Below are 18,433 nucleotides of genomic sequence, written 5' to 3'. Positions count from 1 at the left end.
TAACCAATCATGATTAAGTTTTAAGTTTCTTCAAGTGAACCCAACCCGCCCAATTTAACACAAACGTTTAAGTAAAATAGCATAATTAATACATGATTTCTTTTTTAAAATTCTGGGACTTAAATAATTCATATAAAAAAATAATTATTATCGTATAATTGATTTAAATCTAATGACACAAATGTTGACACAAAGGGGAAAAGGTAGTTGACACAAATGTTGTTGTGTGAAAGAAGAAGTTAGACCAAACTTACATTAATACACGCACCTAATTGGGCTCCCACCTACGGCGATGACTCTTTACTCTTCTTGCATATATATATACATATGATTGTTAATTCCAGCAAGCTGTCAATATTAATTACATGTTGATGTTGGTGCTACATTAAACAAGAGTTGATCAGTCATGAGTCGTCATAATTAAAACAGTGTGGACAGACTTATCATGTTGTCATTGACAAGAGAAACGTGAACTAGAATTCTCCTAATTTTGTAACATGATTTGGGTGTGAAAAGTGTGAATTCGACGTTAGTTTTTTTTTGCTGGAGGATTATTTTAATTTGTATTTAAATGATAAAATTGGACGAAGGAAAATGTTGTAAGATTGATTAACTGAAGAGGTTTTGGTTGGCTTTTGTAATTAAAAGGTTGTAGGTTTAAGTCCAGTAAATATAAGAGTTAGGAATAACAATGGGTGGATCTGAACCGCGTTCATTTGGACCTCGGATCCGTCATACTTAGTTTTAGTTGGACCAAAAAATCCACCTCTGTACCCGTTGAATTTGGAAGCCCTCTCGCCTTCCTTCAAACTAAGTTCCAGATCAGCCCTGACTCTGGACTAAGCTAGTTAATTCATAAGATTTGATTAAATTTTATATATAACTTAAGGAATAAAATAACTATTCATAAATATCTAATAATATGTTATTATGTTAAAAATATAATTTATTTTATAAATATATGCATTAAATGAACATTAAAATTAAATTAAATATATCTCCAAATAGTATTCGAGACAAATTTAAATGTATTTGCTGTGTGTTTTGGACAAGACCGAGGCCCATCTAGAACCCACTCTAGTCCACAATATCAGAACTCGTTGTCGTACCCTAACCTAATAAATTAGACCCAATGGGGCAGGGTTTCGACCCAATACACTTTAATATCTTGATGTATCAATTGATGTAATAACCTATTTACATAAAAAAAATGTGAAAAATTAAAACAAAATTTAGAAATGGGACCAATCAAACAGGAAATTCATTGGTTTTGTTGGAAAAGTGGCCCAAGACCAAATTCGGTAGGCCCAAGCTCACAATCCCAACCCACTACCCGGAAAGCCTGACCTGATTCACCCATTACCCCACCCAGTTCCCATTTTTAGATGATTGAAACCCTTCATATTCTTATTCTTTTTTCTTGGTAGAATTTATTAAACCTCCTTGTATTCTTTTCTCTTTCTTGGTTTTTTACGTCATCATCAATGGTTTCTCCCTATCTATACACTACATTCAGAAAGAAAAAGAAGAGAGAAACAAGTGTGGAAAAAATAATATAGATAGGTAAACCTGAGTGGTTCGATGGTGTCTTAGTAGCCGTGTGTGTGCTTGGATGGCGTGGGTTAGCCTTGGTGGCTGTCGTCCCTTGGTGGGTTTGAACAATCGGCGGCCTTTGTGGCTGTGGGCTTCCTCATCGGATCCGACTCCCTGAGCCAAAATTATTTATCGTATCTATTTTTTTCACTATTTCTATTAATCTGTAATCGTTGTTATATTAATTTGTATTTATAATAATTATATTTTTTTTGAGCTTACTGCGAAGATAAATTCCCAACAGATGTGAGGGTAACCCTACAATGGCTTGTCAAACACTCCTCTCTATCACTACTTGGACAAAATTTTTAAAAGATTCTAAATTTCGCTCTCATTCCTATACTTGTGGAAAAAGACATGACCTCAGAAAAAGGTCCATTTGTTGCTATTTCTTATAATGCATATTCTTTGAGAATAAGTAATAGAAGAAAATTAAAGTCTATGCATAATTATTACACTAACAAAAAAGTTAGTTCTTCACCTTAATTAATTATCATGATTAAAAGTAGAAAATTATTATGAATACTAATTAACCACAACTTTGTAATTGGTATTAATTATAGTTTCTACAAATGAGATAAAAAATTACCACGTTTTATTTTGTCCATAGATAAAACCATTAGCAAATGTTCATTAACTATGGTTAGGAGTTAAGTTTTTGCATGATTGTATGATGTAATAGATAGTATTGATTTACAAAGATTTTTAAATTCTGGTGATTTACAGTGTAGAGAATAATTAATTTCTTTTATCAGGAATATATATTAACTTTTGTAAAATAAATTCATAATAATTAAAATAAAATCACAAAACTATTTTTTAAATTTTATTTTGTCCATAATTAGGGTCATATATTTGTACTTGCGAAAAAAAGTTTAAGGCATCATAAAAAATTTACGAGAGATAAGCATTTGTCGACTTTTAATCTTATAAGATGATTTGAGAGCTTCAATCAGTAATATATTACAACATATGCTTTACTTCATCACTAATGCAAATAAAGTAAAATAATAAAATTCTTTCTTTTCAATAAAAGAAAAAGAGGGGAAAAAACATGTAAACTCTTTATTGTGGATAAGATGCACTATATTATGGACTTTTGTCTAAAAGGAGAATAAAGGATAAAGGAGAGCAAATTATTATAGAAGAAACATAGAATTCTTTTTTTCCTTTTTTCTTTTCACATAAAAATGAGAATGTAATATTCGATTGCACAGTCGTGTCAAAAGAAATTGCATTAATATCTGTAACAGTCTCAGAATTGGAATCCTAACTCGTGTTAGGGAGCCCGACAACCGTAGATTCAAAGAGTAGAAATTCTGCAGACACCTCAGTATAAATCGTTGAGGTACAACTGATTTTTTACTAATACTCGCACGAAATTGATATATTAAAAATGGATTTTCAGCAACCGTGAATGTAGAAAATCTTTCAAGCTGCATAAAATCTTTCAAGCCGCATAAAAATCTTATTTATAATCCGATAAGAAAATGATTAGTAACAATTTATTGAAAAAAAGCACTAATCAAAATATAATTTAAACCCGCATCATAAATGTGACTAGGTGCAGAAAGAAAATTAGTAAACAGTGGAATTCAAAAGAAAAACACACAGAGGGTTTTCACGACACGTATTCTTTTACTATATATGAGTAAGTACAAAAAAAGGAAAAGAGAAAAAAATGATTTTTTTTTCTTTTTTTTTTATAGTTATTCAATCTTATCGGTAGCGGTGTAGCTTTTTTCATAGTTGCGAGGAGTATGGAATAGATTCCTTCCTCGGATCCTAGGCACGCAAAAAACAGACAGAGCAACGGATTTTCCTCCTAAAGTCTCCTTTTTTTTTATTTTTTATTTTTTATATAAGTACGCACTTAAGATTCAGACAGAAATATTTCATAAGAAAGTCTTGTGCTTGAACAATTAGACTGTCTCTTTTGAGAAAATATTTTTTCCCCATGGTTAATGCATCGCGATTACATATTCTTGGCTGTTCCAACCGTCATTTTTTCCCATCTAACCATTTCTCTTCTTAACTTAAGGATAAATTACATTTATACTCGTGATGTTAGATCGAAGTATACAAACGTCCTATGCCTTTTTCAAAAGTATAGGTAAATTTTTTAAAACTATTGTTGTAATTACAATTACATCCACTGTTTAGATGCAAAATTTATACAAATACTCGTAAAAAGATATTACACTAACACCACTCAGAGATATTAAAAAGATATTATTTTAATAATTAATAACTTTTAAGGTATAAAATTTACACAAAGATATTACATTTTTATACCTTAAAAGATATCAAAAAGATATTATTTTAATAATTCACGTAGAATCGTATAATTGGATCATATCTATAAATGCACGTCCTCCGTGCATCAAATACAACTCTATAAAATTTATCATATAAATAAATTAATTGATTTAACCATTTAAAAAGCTATAATTGGAAAGTATTAGGTATTATTCTTACCAAACTTATGTTGCAAGACAGAGACTTTGAACTTGATTTCAAACTTAGAAAATCTAGATTCAAACTCAAATGAGTTAAATATAAAATAAAAATTTGAGGATAGTATCTTAATATCCTATCATGAAGAATTGCGTTTGAATTTAGACAATAACCTTAATTCGTTCAACAGACAAATAAAGATATTACGTCATGAATCTATTAGAGTTGAAGTTTCAATAATTACGAGACAAAATACAACTCACCAAATGCATCAATAAGATAAAATTCATGTTGTTGGTGTATCAACGTTTGCTTTCTATTTTATTTTTTTGTTAATATTTTAAACTTATTCTATTAATAAATTTTTAAATATTACAATTGAAATTTAAAATTTTTAATTAAGGTTACACACTCGTTTATAAATATATATATATATACACACAATAACTTACAACGAGCTATTTTAAAATTGAATAAAATTATAAATATTCATTCGTTGTTTAAAAAGTTACAAATATTGCCCATGATGTTTGATAAAATTATGTAAATCTTTGATAAAAGTTTAAAATTGTTAACTTTATCCTTATTATATTTTTTAAATAAAAAATTATAAAAAATAAAACGAGAAAGATGAAAATATTTAAAATTTTTAAAAAAATATCAACTTAATCCATAAAAATAAATAAAATTATAGTTTATAGTTCATAAAAGCATTTTGGTTAGTTTGTTACAAAAAATGAATGAAAACTTAGCAGAGAATAATAAATTAATAAGTTATTAAATAACTATTAAAATTAGGTAGTGTCGGTAAATTTTCCAAATAAAAAGAATATGTATAATTATGTCATAAATTCATTATAATTTATCATGTATATATATATATGAGAGAGAGAGAAAAGGGGGGGCGGGGGAGAGGGGGGGGGGGGGCGGGACTAAGTATAAAACTTGGGATATAACATAAATACCCTTGTTTTTCAATTTTAATTTTTAAATACAAAATAAAAAATATTTAAACAGACACCTCAACAAACATAAAGGTTTAAAGCACCCGGAGGTGCAGATCGAGTTACCGTGGACTTGCTCGCATGTTATGATTGCCCCCGCGCATTTGTCCTAGGAATTTTTACTCAGATTTTTATCCTATAAATATCCTCTCACTCACCATTCTCACACCTCCTCAATTTCGCGGCTGTCTGTATTCGTACTTCTGATTTTCACTCTTTTCATTTTCTTTTTCATTTTTTTTCTCTTTTTGTTTGCCGGTGTATTCCGGTGAAGGTAGCTATTTCCGGTGAGAATGGCGCTGCTGCCAGATCTGGGGACGGAGATCGTTATTCCTCTGTGCGCCGTCATCGGCATCGTTTTCTCACTCGTGCAGTGGTTCCTTGTCTCCAAAGTTAAGCTCTCACCGGAGCGAGGTGGCGCCTCGGCTGCTAACAACGGGAAGAATGGGTACAGTGAATACTTGATTGAGGAGGAGGACGGTCTCAATGACCAAAACGTCGTCGTTAAATGCGCCGAGATCCAGAACGCTATCTCCGAGGGTCAGAATAGTTCCAGATCTCACTACAAATACGCAGATCTGATTTTTCACTTCGTTTGTGTGTTTTGATGTTTGTGAGTGTGTGTGCCATACGCAAATTTCCAGTCGTCTGTTTGTTTGTTTGAGTTTAAATTTAGTAACGAGGACTAAAACCCTTGAATATTTTCTTTTTTCGGGGGAGGGAGAGTTGGTGTTCAACTTTTAAGAAATGAGTTCTCTAAAAGAAAACAGGTTTCGTATGACCTGAACCAGAGGTGTAAGTTATTGAGTTCTAGTTGAAATTAGGTGACGCAGAGTAAAAAGGTGACATTTCTAAGTGTATTTTCTGTTCGCTAGTGCTCAGTTTTGCTCGCTGGAGTTTAAATATAAGCGTTTATCTTATGTTTAATCCATCTCTAAAAGTTAGAATAACTTATTCTAACTCATAATTATGATTTTTTATTTAAAACATAAAATTATTTTGGTTATACAGAATGTTAAAACTTCTTTTTGAAGGCAAAGTTCTTGTAAGAGAGCACAAAAGTCGGATTCGAAACAGATAATTTGCTGGACGGATATATTTGATTTTTTGACAGTTCTGAGGTCGTGTTTTATTTCTTTCCTAGAGTTCTTTTACTGTTTCTCGGTTTTTATTTCCTTCGGACAGGAAAAAGAAGTATATTAGTCCCTAAATTATTATTTATATTTGGAATTAGTTCTCTAACATAATAATGACGTAAATGTTTTTGGGGGATTTTATGAGGAGAGGTTTAGGGTTTTGGTTACATAATAGTAAGAAGGTCGGAGTAATGTGGCCTGGTTGGAGTCTATCAATGCGTTGATGAGATGGCGCCGAGGAAAGGTGACAGATCTCGTTCTATTTCTTCAAATTAAAAGGCCAGGATTATTTAATTTCCTTTTTTTTAATCTAGATCTGGGGAAGAATTTATTATTATTTTATGACTATGGTACTTCTCTTTCAGGAATAAAGGGGGACTTCCTTTTTCACTGTCTTATTTGAGTAAAGCTTATTGTCTGTTTACTGCAATTAATGGCTAAGGAATTAAGAATACTTTTTACCTCGTTGCATGTCTCACATGGTATGGTCATTTACTGAGGTGTTTGTGTAACTTTGTTTATCTAAATCATAAATTAATTCTCAAATATGTATTTATTGCTTTCAGTTGATATTATTAACTTCTTTTGATAAAACTATATACTAAAAATATTTTATGAACATAATTTTCATTATTATTTTTCTTGTGCTAAAAGTACAAATTCTATGGAAAATTGATGGTGAAATTGTTTTCTGGCTTCTGAGGAGGTCTTGCTTGTGCCCGTGTCAATAAAGATTCATTTAGGAAATGGCTATGACACAATCTGAATTCATCTCTTGATTAATTTGGATTCTGAGTTCATGTGTAGTTTATGTTTGCTAATTGTTCCGGCAGTACCTGCTATGTATTTCGTGATATTTGCTAGCATTTGGTTTTGTATTTTAACTTCAAGCTGATTACATGGCATTTTGATACTAAAACTGTCTAAACTGTTTGCAATTGTTTTCTCTTAGTTTTGTCCATTTAACATGACTGTTTTGCCTTAGCTGAGACAAAAACTAAATCTTGGTTACAGGTGCAACATCTTTTCTGTTCACTGAATACCAATATGTGGGGATTTTCATGGTTGCTTTTGCAATCCTCATCTTCCTTTTCCTGGGCTCGGTTGAGGGTTTCAGCACGAAGAGCCAGTCTTGCACTTATGACAAAGAGAAGTTGTGCAAGCCTGCCCTTGCAACTGCGATCTTCAGCACTGTGTCCTTCCTGCTTGGTGCTGTCACCTCGGTCATCTCTGGTTTCCTTGGGATGAAAATTGCAACCTATGCAAATGCAAGGACAACATTGGAAGCTAGAAAAGGTGTTGGGAAAGCATTTATTACTGCATTTAGATCTGGTGCAGTCATGGGTTTTCTCCTTGCTGCAAATGGCCTGTTGGTTCTTTACATTGCTATCAATCTATTCAAGCTTTATTATGGGGATGACTGGGAAGGACTTTTTGAGGCAATTACTGGATATGGTCTTGGTGGTTCCTCCATGGCTCTGTTTGGGAGAGTTGGAGGTGGTATTTACACCAAAGCCGCTGATGTTGGTGCTGATCTTGTCGGGAAGGTTGAAAGGAACATTCCAGAAGATGACCCCAGGAATCCTGCCGTAAGCTTCTGTGCATCAAGTGAATTGCTCTATTTACTAAGGGGAGTTTTTGTGATTGTCATTTCTTTTTGCAGGTGATTGCTGACAATGTTGGTGATAATGTTGGAGATATTGCTGGAATGGGGTCTGATCTTTTTGGTTCATATGCTGAATCATCATGTGCTGCTCTTGTTGTGGCCTCCATTTCCTCTTTTGGAATTTCTCACGACTTCACTGCAATGTGTTATCCATTGCTTATTAGTTCCATGGGAATTCTGGTTTGCTTGATCACCACTCTTTTTGCTACCGACTTTTTTGAGATCAAGGCTGTCAAGGAAATTGAGCCAGCATTAAAGAAGCAGCTCATCATCTCCACTATTCTTATGACTGTGGGAATTGCAATTGTCACATGGACTTGCCTGCCATCATCCTTCACAATCTTCAACTTTGGTACTCAAAAGGTTGTGAAGAACTGGTAAGAATTTGTTTCGCACTATGAAAAAGGAAGAATAATATTATGATGCTTTTCTAAGTGGGAATTGGTATTGCATTTCATGATTTTCTTGACCTGACAATTCCCTATCAATCTCACATGGAGAAACTTTTTCTGCTTTATCACACTTGTGGACATCCTTACCATTCTCAGATAATTTGTGGGCAAGTTCAGTTTTCTTGCAGGTTGTAACTTGCTTAGGAATTTGCTTTAGATCTCTCCTGATGTGCAAAATGTGGATCTTACATGTAACATGAGATAGAATAATGTGGTGATAAAACCAAACAATCATCTGAAATTTGGGTTTCTGCAATGCTCGCTCGAATTTTAGTGTAAGTCATATCCAACACCCCTTAAGGTTAGGTGTAAGTACATAAAGCACCCCATGTCCTTTGAAAACTTACAAGTACACCCCTAAAGTTATAGTTGTAATTATATATTCATCTCTTATTCAAGGGCAAAATTTTACAAGTACACCCTGCAATTATAAATCACCCTCTATTCAAGGCCAAATTTTACGAGTACACCCCATGAGTAAACTACATTTACACCCCCCAGCAGATGTATTCATAATTTTATAAAGGGAGGGGCTGTCTATGCGATTAGACCTAATCTTAGGGGGTGGTGATGTAATTTACCCTATTTTATGATGGACTGTTATTAGTTCTTAGTTGCATTTGCCAGTGTTTAATTAATGTGTTTCTGCCATAAAGCTTAAATGCTGAATTGTTTTGCATTTACATGTACTGTCTGCTGAATCTGCTTTATTTGTTTCTTTGAGTTCATATCTCGCATAGATTTCCTTGAGCAAACGGATAATGATGCAATAATTCTCATCTTTTGCCCATTTTTACTTGCATAATATTGCATTACAGGCAACTCTTCCTCTGTGTCTGTGTTGGTCTTTGGGCTGGACTTATCATTGGATTTGTGACCGAATATTACACCAGCAACGCTTACAGGTGCGGACAGCAGCTCCTTTTGTTTTTTATGTAGTCAAATGGTTTGATCTTTGTTTTTCCACCTAAATTTGGTTTCCTTCAGTTTGGTAACTTTTCCTGTTTTATGTGTGCAATTTCCTGATGCAGCCCTGTGCAAGATGTTGCTGATTCCTGCAGAACTGGTGCTGCAACCAATGTTATATTTGGCCTGGCCTTGGGATACAAATCTGTTATCATTCCTATTTTTGCCATTGCAATTAGTATTTTTGTCAGTTTCACCTTTGCTGCTATGTATGGTATTGCGGTCGCTGCTCTGGGGATGCTGAGCACTATTGCTACTGGGTTGGCTATTGATGCTTATGGTCCTATTAGTGATAATGCTGGAGGTATAGCTGAGATGGCTGGGATGAGCCACAGGATTCGTGAGAGAACTGATGCCCTTGATGCTGCTGGGAATACCACTGCTGCAATTGGAAAGGTATTATATATTTGATGCATTTCCTATATTTGCATAATATTATGTAATCCAATGTTTTATACATTTTGGCCCGTTACTTTTCATTATTTGGTTGTATAAGTAGGCCAATACATCCAAGTAAGATGTTTACTTTACATTATGGATGTCTGTTTCTAACCCAAGAGCCTGGTACTGTTTGGGTTCAGTAATTCAACCAACCTAACTTGTTTGGTTTGAGATCAGTTGAGTTATTCAACCCAAACGACCTAAGTAAACATAGTATAATTATACATGGATTTTTTAATCCCCTCACCCAAATAACTCATATCACAAAGTAAACAGGCCCTTAGGATATGACCACCTCACATGCTCAGAGATAAAATGAATCTGCCACAATATTTTTAGATCCATCTACTTTTTAGCTTTTCAGTTGATCTGTTCACTTAATTTAAACACAAATGGAACTTTCACTATTTTTTGGATGTAACCTCTTTAAGCTCTCAAGATGATTTGTGCTGCTCCATGTTGTTGACCTTCAGTACAACATGATTTTGTGTGTTGTAACTAAAATTCCCCTCGAGGGGGATAAGGCTAAATGGAGCGAAAAGGGTTTTCAATGAGATGGAAATACAAAGTATTAGTCCCACATGAAATTTGTGAATAAGTGATTGTCTGTTAATGAGCAAGGAATACTGCCCATTATCAAGGAATACGTGTGTTTCTGCTAAACAGGATGTATTTGAACTCATAATTCAATAGATTCTTGTTATGAACGTCAACCAAGTATCATAGGTAAATTGTCCCAGTACAATCATTATATAACCAGAGTCACTGCTCCATAGCATTTTCTATTTACTCATGGATAGGCTTTACCATGTGATTTTGTCCTTTGGTGCGCATGTCCTTCATTCTTATTCTTAGCATCTTTTTTTCAGGGCTTTGCCATTGGATCTGCTGCTCTTGTTTCATTGGCACTTTTTGGCGCCTTTGTCAGCCGTGCAGCAATTTCAAAAGTTGACGTTTTGACCCCTAAAGTCTTCATTGGTTTAATTGTTGGTGCGATGCTCCCATACTGGTTCTCTGCCATGACTATGAAGAGTGTTGGCAGCGCAGCTCTGAAGATGGTTGAGGAAGTTCGCAGGCAGTTCAACACTATCCCTGGTCTAATGGAGGGTCATGCCAAGCCTGATTATGCTACATGTGTGAAGATTTCCACTGATGCATCTATTAAGGAGATGATTCCCCCTGGTGCCCTTGTCATGCTTACCCCTCTGATTGTTGGGACCTTTTTCGGTGTTGAGACCCTCTCTGGTGTTCTTGCTGGTTCACTTGTCTCTGGCGTCCAGGTATGCTTTCCATTTCAAGTTGAAAGCACTTTTACTTGAGTTGAGACTATTGAATATTAAATTTTTCGGGCTTCTGCTCTTTACAGATTGCGATATCTGCATCGAACACTGGTGGTGCATGGGACAATGCAAAGAAATACATTGAGGTATCCAGCTTCATAAGAGTATAATTTTCTATTTCCAGGTTAACATATTGCAGCAGTTCTTTACTTAAAACTTTTTTGCTAGGCTGGTGCTTCGGAGCATGCCAGGACCCTTGGCCCCAAGGGATCAGACCCACACAAGGCTGCTGTTATTGGGGACACCATCGGAGACCCTCTGAAGGATACTTCCGGTCCCTCACTCAACATCCTTATCAAGCTCATGGCAGTCGAGTCCCTCGTGTTTGCTCCTTTCTTTGCCACTCATGGTGGTCTGCTGTTCAAGATCTTCTAAAAGATGGGTGGATGTTTGGACAAAGAGGAAGAGGGCCTCGGTCTCCTTTCTCCTTCTGGGAAAGCATAATCTCCATTTCTCTGGTACTTCATCACTCTGTTTTGTGTCTAACGTTTACGAAGTATGGGAAGCTTAAGTTAGCTCATTCATAGTGAGGTCTTAATTTTTGATGAGCTGATGATAATGATGACAAGTGTGTTGGCAAGGATGATGGTTGAAATCTACATCTTCATCATAGTAGTTCAGATAAAAAAATGTATTAGCTTCTGTTTTGAGTCATTTATAAACAGCTGAATTTCTAGTATTCCTTGTGATGGAATTAATTTTGCTGGAACGACATGGGGCCTTTAGGGTCCTTAATTTTACCTTTACCTTTGGTGAAAGTTTGGAGCATCAGATTTGTTGTGTTGTGGTTCCATGTTTCTTTGAAGCCAATCATTTTTCTGTTCCGAGGGATTGTGCTTTAGTACATGAGGCACAATGTTATATCCAGGCTACGTTTCATTTTACCCCTTTTTACTCTTCAATATTTGCATTTACTCTTTCTTTGTACTCCTACAGATACTTGAATTGCACTCCTACCTTAAAAATTAGGGTTAAATGCATTTTTGATTTCGTAGTTTAAGTCAATTGGTGTTTTTGTTCCTTTATTTTTTAGGATTTGTGAACTCTTAGCACTTTTAATACTCTGTTATTTAATGTTCAATTTACTATTATCTCTATACTATTTACTCAGGAATTTTCAGTTTAAGATGTAATAATTGGTAAATTAAAACCACCTTTTTTAATTTTTAACGTATGACATAATTATAAATATCTTTTTATTGTTTAAAAAATCACATGTCTTCCTTAAATAAAAAATAATAATATATCCTTTAGACGGTTAAGTGAACATTATTATTTTATTCTTATTTATTTTTTTAAAAAAGTATTTGAAAATATGTAAAAGAAGTTGAGGGTATATGAATAAAGATTTTTTTTTTTTGTTTAGTCCTTTAAGTGTGTCTGCTATTAATGTTAGTTTTTTAAATATATTCGCTTTAATTTTAGTTTAATAACTTTCGGAATTATTTAATTTTAATTGTTTGACTCAATTTCGGACAATTTTACCCTTATGAAAATTCTCAAGAATAATTTAATTCATATATATCCATTCATTTTGTATCTTGTAATTAATATTCGTCCAGAATAGTACAAGAGTCTAAGTTTATTGAAAAATATTTGTTTATGTTACATTTAGTATTAGGATGACTATTAGTGTTTATTATCAAATGACAAAAAAGTCGTAAATTAGGCTAAAGGACCAAATTTATGCAAAACTGATAGATAAAGGGTTAAATATAATATTGTCAAAGATAAAGGATCAAAATGAGTTCGGATCAAAATTATAGGATGGTTTTTTTTATTTTTTAAAATAAATAATTTAGAGAGCATATTTTAGAAAATTATAAAATATATATAAAATTATAATTCTTAATTTAAAAGAATATTTTGATCAATTCACCACAAAAATTATATTAAAATTTAATGGAATTGGCTCGTTGTTAGACGGTTGTTAAAATCAAGAGTTATTTAACCAATGAAGAGGATTTTGTAATTATGCCAAATTTCAGGAGAGGTAATTGTAACTTTAATCGATAAAATGACTTTTACAACTGAAAACTATCTCAGATATGATGTTAGTTTTTATTGTATGACATATATATTCGTAAAATTTAAAAGTTAACAGTAAACATTAAATTTATTTAATAATGAAATGAGGCTTTTAATCTTCTGATAAAATTGATAAAATAACTATGGTGCGAGCCATCCTCGTCTATTATTATATTACAATACTCGAAGGAGATTCAAGGCATGCCCGTTTCAATTTTCTTGGATAAAGAGGTGGGGATTGATCCGCAGAAAGGGGGACGACCATAAAGGCTTCCTTATATGGGGTAAAAGCCTGGCTTTGTTTTACATTCAATCAATTTTTCAATTTCTTAATAAGAAAGGGTGATGGTATTCTGCTTAAATAGTAAACACAGGTAATAAATAAGAGAATGCTAAAGATCCGAGTCATAGAATTTTCAATTATGATAGAAGGTACTTATTAGATCGAATGTACTTATTCGATCTAATAGATCGATTTTACCATATTCAGACTAATACCAATCCAAGCTATTTCATGAATAAAATGGACCAATTAACCAACCAACAAAACTGCTTGTTACAAATAGCATCTTCTTATTGCATCGAAACATATAAATGTTGACTAATTTGGCTAACTTTGGACTAGGTAAAATGAAATGGTTGAATAATTGAAAAATGACATTATTCACGAATACACATTGAATGCTGAAATTAAGTTTTTTGAATGATTTTTCTTTTCGTTTTTGTTATGGTAATGCAACGCAAGAGGTCGGAAATTAGGTTGTTTCTAATGATGATAAGAACTTTTATCTTGTGTGAAATTTATGAAAATTCAAAATGTCGGTAATTATAAGACGACTGTCGATATCCGATGCTCATTATGGTCAGTATATCTTTGAAATCTCAGACGGAGAGAATAAACGGACTCTTTGAAAGCTACTTAAGCCACTTTAGTGCAAACCAGAAGGATTGGAGCCAATCGTCTTTATGTTGATCCTTACGGGTCTCTTGAATCCTCTCTTTACCTATTTCTTTTTCTTTAATTTGTTTTTGTCTCCAATGTGACTTTTTTTCTTTCTTTATCATTAAATTGATAGGAATTCTCTTGTCAAGACCTATGAATCAATTAAAGCCTCAAATTCATACCGGAACAACGATGATTCAATAAAAAATCGTAAGCTAACCCAAAGCTTTCCTAAGTAAGAACCATTTGATCATCACGTCTTGTAGCTATTGATGAAAAAATGGTATTCTAGATAGAGCTATTTATACCTAACGGTCCGATGGCCCGTCCGCGATATTTTTCGAACTTGTCACGGTGCAAGAGATGCTACCGCAAGTTCCCAGCATCCGCCACTCGAAGTGGTGGAGGGCCTTCCACATTCGACGACGTACGTCGATTAAAAGTGGATAATTGATAAAAAAATCGGTCTTTCTTTTAGCGTTTGAATCTCTCTTTAATTGATCAATGTGGGTTGGATTGATTGATTGGGACAATCTGACAATTTTGTTAGCTAGCTTGGCCATTTACCTGTTCATGTATATAAGCATATGAACAGTAGTCTTTACCCCCTCTGCTACCTCTAATTTTGTCTAATGTTATCCCTTTCTACTCTCATCTGTATTACTTAACCCTAATTGGTATGCATGAATGAGCTCATACGAGAATGAAATGAACTTAAAAATGAAATAAAGGTAAGAAACGAATTATTTTAGTATATTATTTCTATATTTGGTGCAACGAAAAACTTATTTATATGTATGGTACAATGAAATTCTGGGAAGGGGGGGCACATATACACAAATTTTGTTAATATTTGTTAAAATTTAATTTACTTAAATTAATATATAATTTTTGTGATTATAAAATCTTGTAAATATAAATTTTATTAAATGTTATTTAACAATATAATAAAAAATATATATTTCCAAGCTATTAGGAGTAGCTAAAACTATGGGGCAGTGCAAATATTTGAGTTGTACTGAGAAAATTACTGAAATTGATCCAATCCACACCGCTTACATTCCTAATTTCAGCCACCAATGATCGTTGGCTTTTTATTCATTACAGCCTTAACCACAGCAGCTACAGATAAAACAAAGTAGTCAATCCAACGCTGCCCTAAAGTAACATCTACTGCACAAACACAAAAGAAATCACAAGCAGCAATATGCTTATTTAAACATTGGAAAGCATCCAACACACACCATATCTACATGCAAAATTCTTATCTATATCAGCTTTCATTGAACTAAATCAATTATAGAGCAAGTGTGATACATTTGTCACATGATTAGTCATTTTTTTTAAATTATACACTAATCACGACAAATGTATTGACTTGACATATAATTGATTTAGATCTGACCAAACTCGAGATGGACTAAACTTTCCCTATATATATAGAGCATCAAACTCTGACAGTATGAAGCGATCTCATTCCCCTCTGATAGTACCCCACGTGAATGTCAGCATAATCTTTCACCATCTTGAACACTCTCGGTGCCTCCGCACTGATCAACCCCTCTTCCGGCCCGATCTCCTTCCCCACCTCCGGCGTGTAAAATACAGCCACAGAGATCCTGTCCCTCTCCCCATTGCTCAGCACCCTGTGCACCGGACTTCTGAACACCCCGTTGCTCATAATCTAATAGTTTCATCAAAGAGTGGGTGTAATCAAGAATTGCACATACCAAGTTTGTGATCAAGGACGTTCTAAATGTTTGTCTATATTTTTGCAGAATGCACAATTTGATATGTTATAAATCTTCGTTTAGGTTAAAATACACTTTAGTTATATAGGAAAGGGACTCAACATTTTTAGTCCTCTATTTTTCGAATTTTCGATGATCTTAAAATTAAATAAACTCGACATATGTAGTCATATGTCCAAGTTTCCGTCAAAAAATAAATGTTAAAAACACATGTAATGTGCAGTCTATCAGTTGAATGAGTAGCTAGGCTACGAACACATGCACTCCACGTATTGTTGCCATCTATGTTTTTTTTATGGAAAATTGCGCATAGGACTAAATGTGTCAAGTTTTCTCAATTTTAGGACCATTTTGAAAATCCTGTAAAGCAGAGGTTAAATATGTCTAATTTTTTCAATTTTAAGACCATTTTAAATTGTAAATAAGATGACTAAAAGTGTTGATCTTCATGTACTATGAGACTAAAACTATAATTTGCCATTAATTTATCTTACGCTAATACAAACTATAGAACGAAATACCGAGGCTTTTTGGCTTACCTCCATTTGGTCCCCCATGAGGACTAGAAGGGCATCAGGGTTCTTGGGGACAGTATACCATTTGCCATGGTTGAGTACTTGAAGGCCGGGTTCATCCTGCAGTATAACGGTGTAGCCTGATCCGTCGGCGTGAGGCTTCAACCCCAGCACGAGATCAGGCCTCCTGCAAGGCGAATAGTAGTTGAATCTTCCCGCAAGCTGCGCCCGTTCCCCGAACTGTTTCAAGAAGCAGGTCTCCTCAAGATGAAGTGATCTTGCCATGGATTTGGATATTATCTCAGTCACTGTTTTCATCTTCTCCGAGTACTCTTCCAGTGTTCCTCTGCAAGATGTATGATCATGGGCATGTAATCTCAACATGGATGACAAAATTGCATTTTAGTCCTCTAAGTACGGAATGACTATTTTAGGCATATGTAAATCTATTTTGATAAAATTTATTTTGTAATTTAGAAATTCCGCATGTCAAGGACAAAAATTTACCCAATTAAGTTGGTTATTTTAGTTATTTTTATTTTGAATGTGTAAAATACTTAAATTTTAGGGGAGAAAAGTGTAATTATCCTTTTAGAATTACAAGACAAAATTATCAAATAAATTCATGGAGAAATAAAATTGTCACCCAGATTTGAATGACTAAAGGTTTAAGTGAATTTTTAGTCCTGTAACTTAGATCTTCTGGTATTTTGTTTAAATTTTTAGGGTAGTATTTTGATCATGTAACTTTTTAGTCTTCGTGATTTCAATCTTTTTTTTTTTTTTTTGCATCCCACGTGCAAAAATTTGGGGTTACCATACCTCTTTCTTCGCCGACAAGATACATGTGCATCTTCCGTGAACTTTTAAATTTGGGGTTACTATTCCTATAGGCTCATTTTTTTTCTCAATAATTTTGTTCTTTAACTTTTTGGGTAGCATTTAGTCTTATATCTTTTTAATTTTCAATATTTCAGTCATTTTTTTTTCTAGAGTTTACTCTTCTAGCTGATGAAGGTGAATTCCTGTGAAAGAACTGAAATCGTGAAAATTGAAAAGAGGTAAGACTAAAATGCTATTTTAAAAAGTTAAAGGACGAAAATGTCAAATAACTTAGAGGTACAGAACCTAAAATGCATATAATATCATGACTAACAAGTTTCCTAAACATGGATGTAAGGATGGAGGGAGGTTTTATGTCAATGTCAATTGTGAATAACCAAATTGGAGAAGAATAGGTTTACTTGAAAGAGGATGGGTTCTGAGGCCAGAATCTGTAATTTCTTTGATCTTCAGGGACTAACTCTAGGAAAAGACGATCCGACCAGTCGAGCGACTGCCCTTCTTCCGGGACGGGATCAGCTCCATACCCTTGAAACTCCGTCACCGTTTTCCCATACTTGTTCTTCTCCTCCATTGGCTGCTCGAAGAACTCCCTCCCAACTCTTCGTACCTCGTCCAGGAAACAACTCGGGATCCCATGACCTATGCCCTTAACATGCACACAAACACACCTAATCAGTATTCAGGACAAATTAAGCTGATGGCAGTGGTTATTAGTGAAAAGGGCTCAAGATTTGTACCTGAAAGCATCCCCATGTGGAGAGAGCCGAGTGGAGTTTCTTCAGCTCTTGTACACTTTCATCATCGGACCATTTTCCCGACAAGAAGTGTCCAATGTTCACAACTGGAATCGGAGAATTCTCAGTTGTCGCGTCTAATTCCCCGTTGTCGTCGTCGTTTCTACACACGTATGGCCCCGACGGGTCCTCACCGGTGATGACCAATTCTTGGACTCTTTTGGACAGCAATACTTCAGCGGGTGGGGATGAAACTCCAGCCATGTTAGTTTTTGCAGTTTTCCAAGACTACTGATGAAGGCCTTGTACCTTGGATTGGGAACGTAGGAGAGAGTGTGATGTGTTTGGTGTTTGGTTTAAGGTTATGGTGATGATGATAAGTATGTAATGGGAGCAGCATGTCTTGGATTGTTCTGCTCTTTCTGTCCCAATTAATCCCACTCACTGCCAGTAGTCAAATGTTGCATGCCATCAGAATTTGGAGTGTTTCGATGCAAACAAAGTGATAAGACTGTGAATGAATCTAAGTTGGTCCTAAAATTTTAGAGTAAATTATATTGA

The 18,433-nt window shown here is 34.2% G+C and overlaps 2 protein-coding genes across 2 annotated transcripts; one reads left to right on the top strand and one right to left on the bottom strand.

Annotated features, from left to right (window-relative positions):
* Positions 1-5,209: 5,209 nt before the first annotated feature.
* LOC105158354 (pyrophosphate-energized vacuolar membrane proton pump) lies at positions 5,210-11,826 on the top strand. The gene is made up of 8 exons (XM_011075085.3): positions 5,210-5,594; positions 7,205-7,779; positions 7,854-8,233; positions 9,127-9,213; positions 9,340-9,670; positions 10,585-10,995; positions 11,082-11,141; positions 11,224-11,826. Exons 1-8 carry the CDS (start codon positions 5,348-5,350, stop codon positions 11,428-11,430), a joined length of 2,298 nt encoding a protein of 765 aa, XP_011073387.1. The 5' UTR covers positions 5,210-5,347; the 3' UTR covers positions 11,431-11,826.
* A 3,207-nt stretch (positions 11,827-15,033) lies between these two features.
* Positions 15,034-18,293, bottom strand: LOC105158353 (codeine O-demethylase). Its single transcript, XM_011075084.3, has 4 exons — positions 17,876-18,293; positions 17,537-17,784; positions 16,317-16,638; positions 15,034-15,710 (listed from the first exon to the last, which is right to left on the bottom strand). The coding sequence occupies exons 1-4, from the start codon at positions 18,134-18,136 to the stop codon at positions 15,474-15,476; spliced, it is 1,068 nt and encodes a 355-aa protein (XP_011073386.1). The 5' UTR covers positions 18,137-18,293; the 3' UTR covers positions 15,034-15,473.
* Between the last annotated feature and the right edge of the window lie 140 nt (positions 18,294-18,433).

This window comes from Sesamum indicum, linkage group LG3 (genome assembly GCF_026168435.1).
Source record: "Sesamum indicum cultivar Baizhima isolate 11 linkage group LG3, ASM2616843v1, whole genome shotgun sequence".
Taxonomy (NCBI): Eukaryota; Viridiplantae; Streptophyta; class Magnoliopsida; order Lamiales; family Pedaliaceae; genus Sesamum; species Sesamum indicum.
Note: the sequence above shows the minus strand (reverse complement) of the source record. Positions and strands in the feature narration are given on the sequence as shown.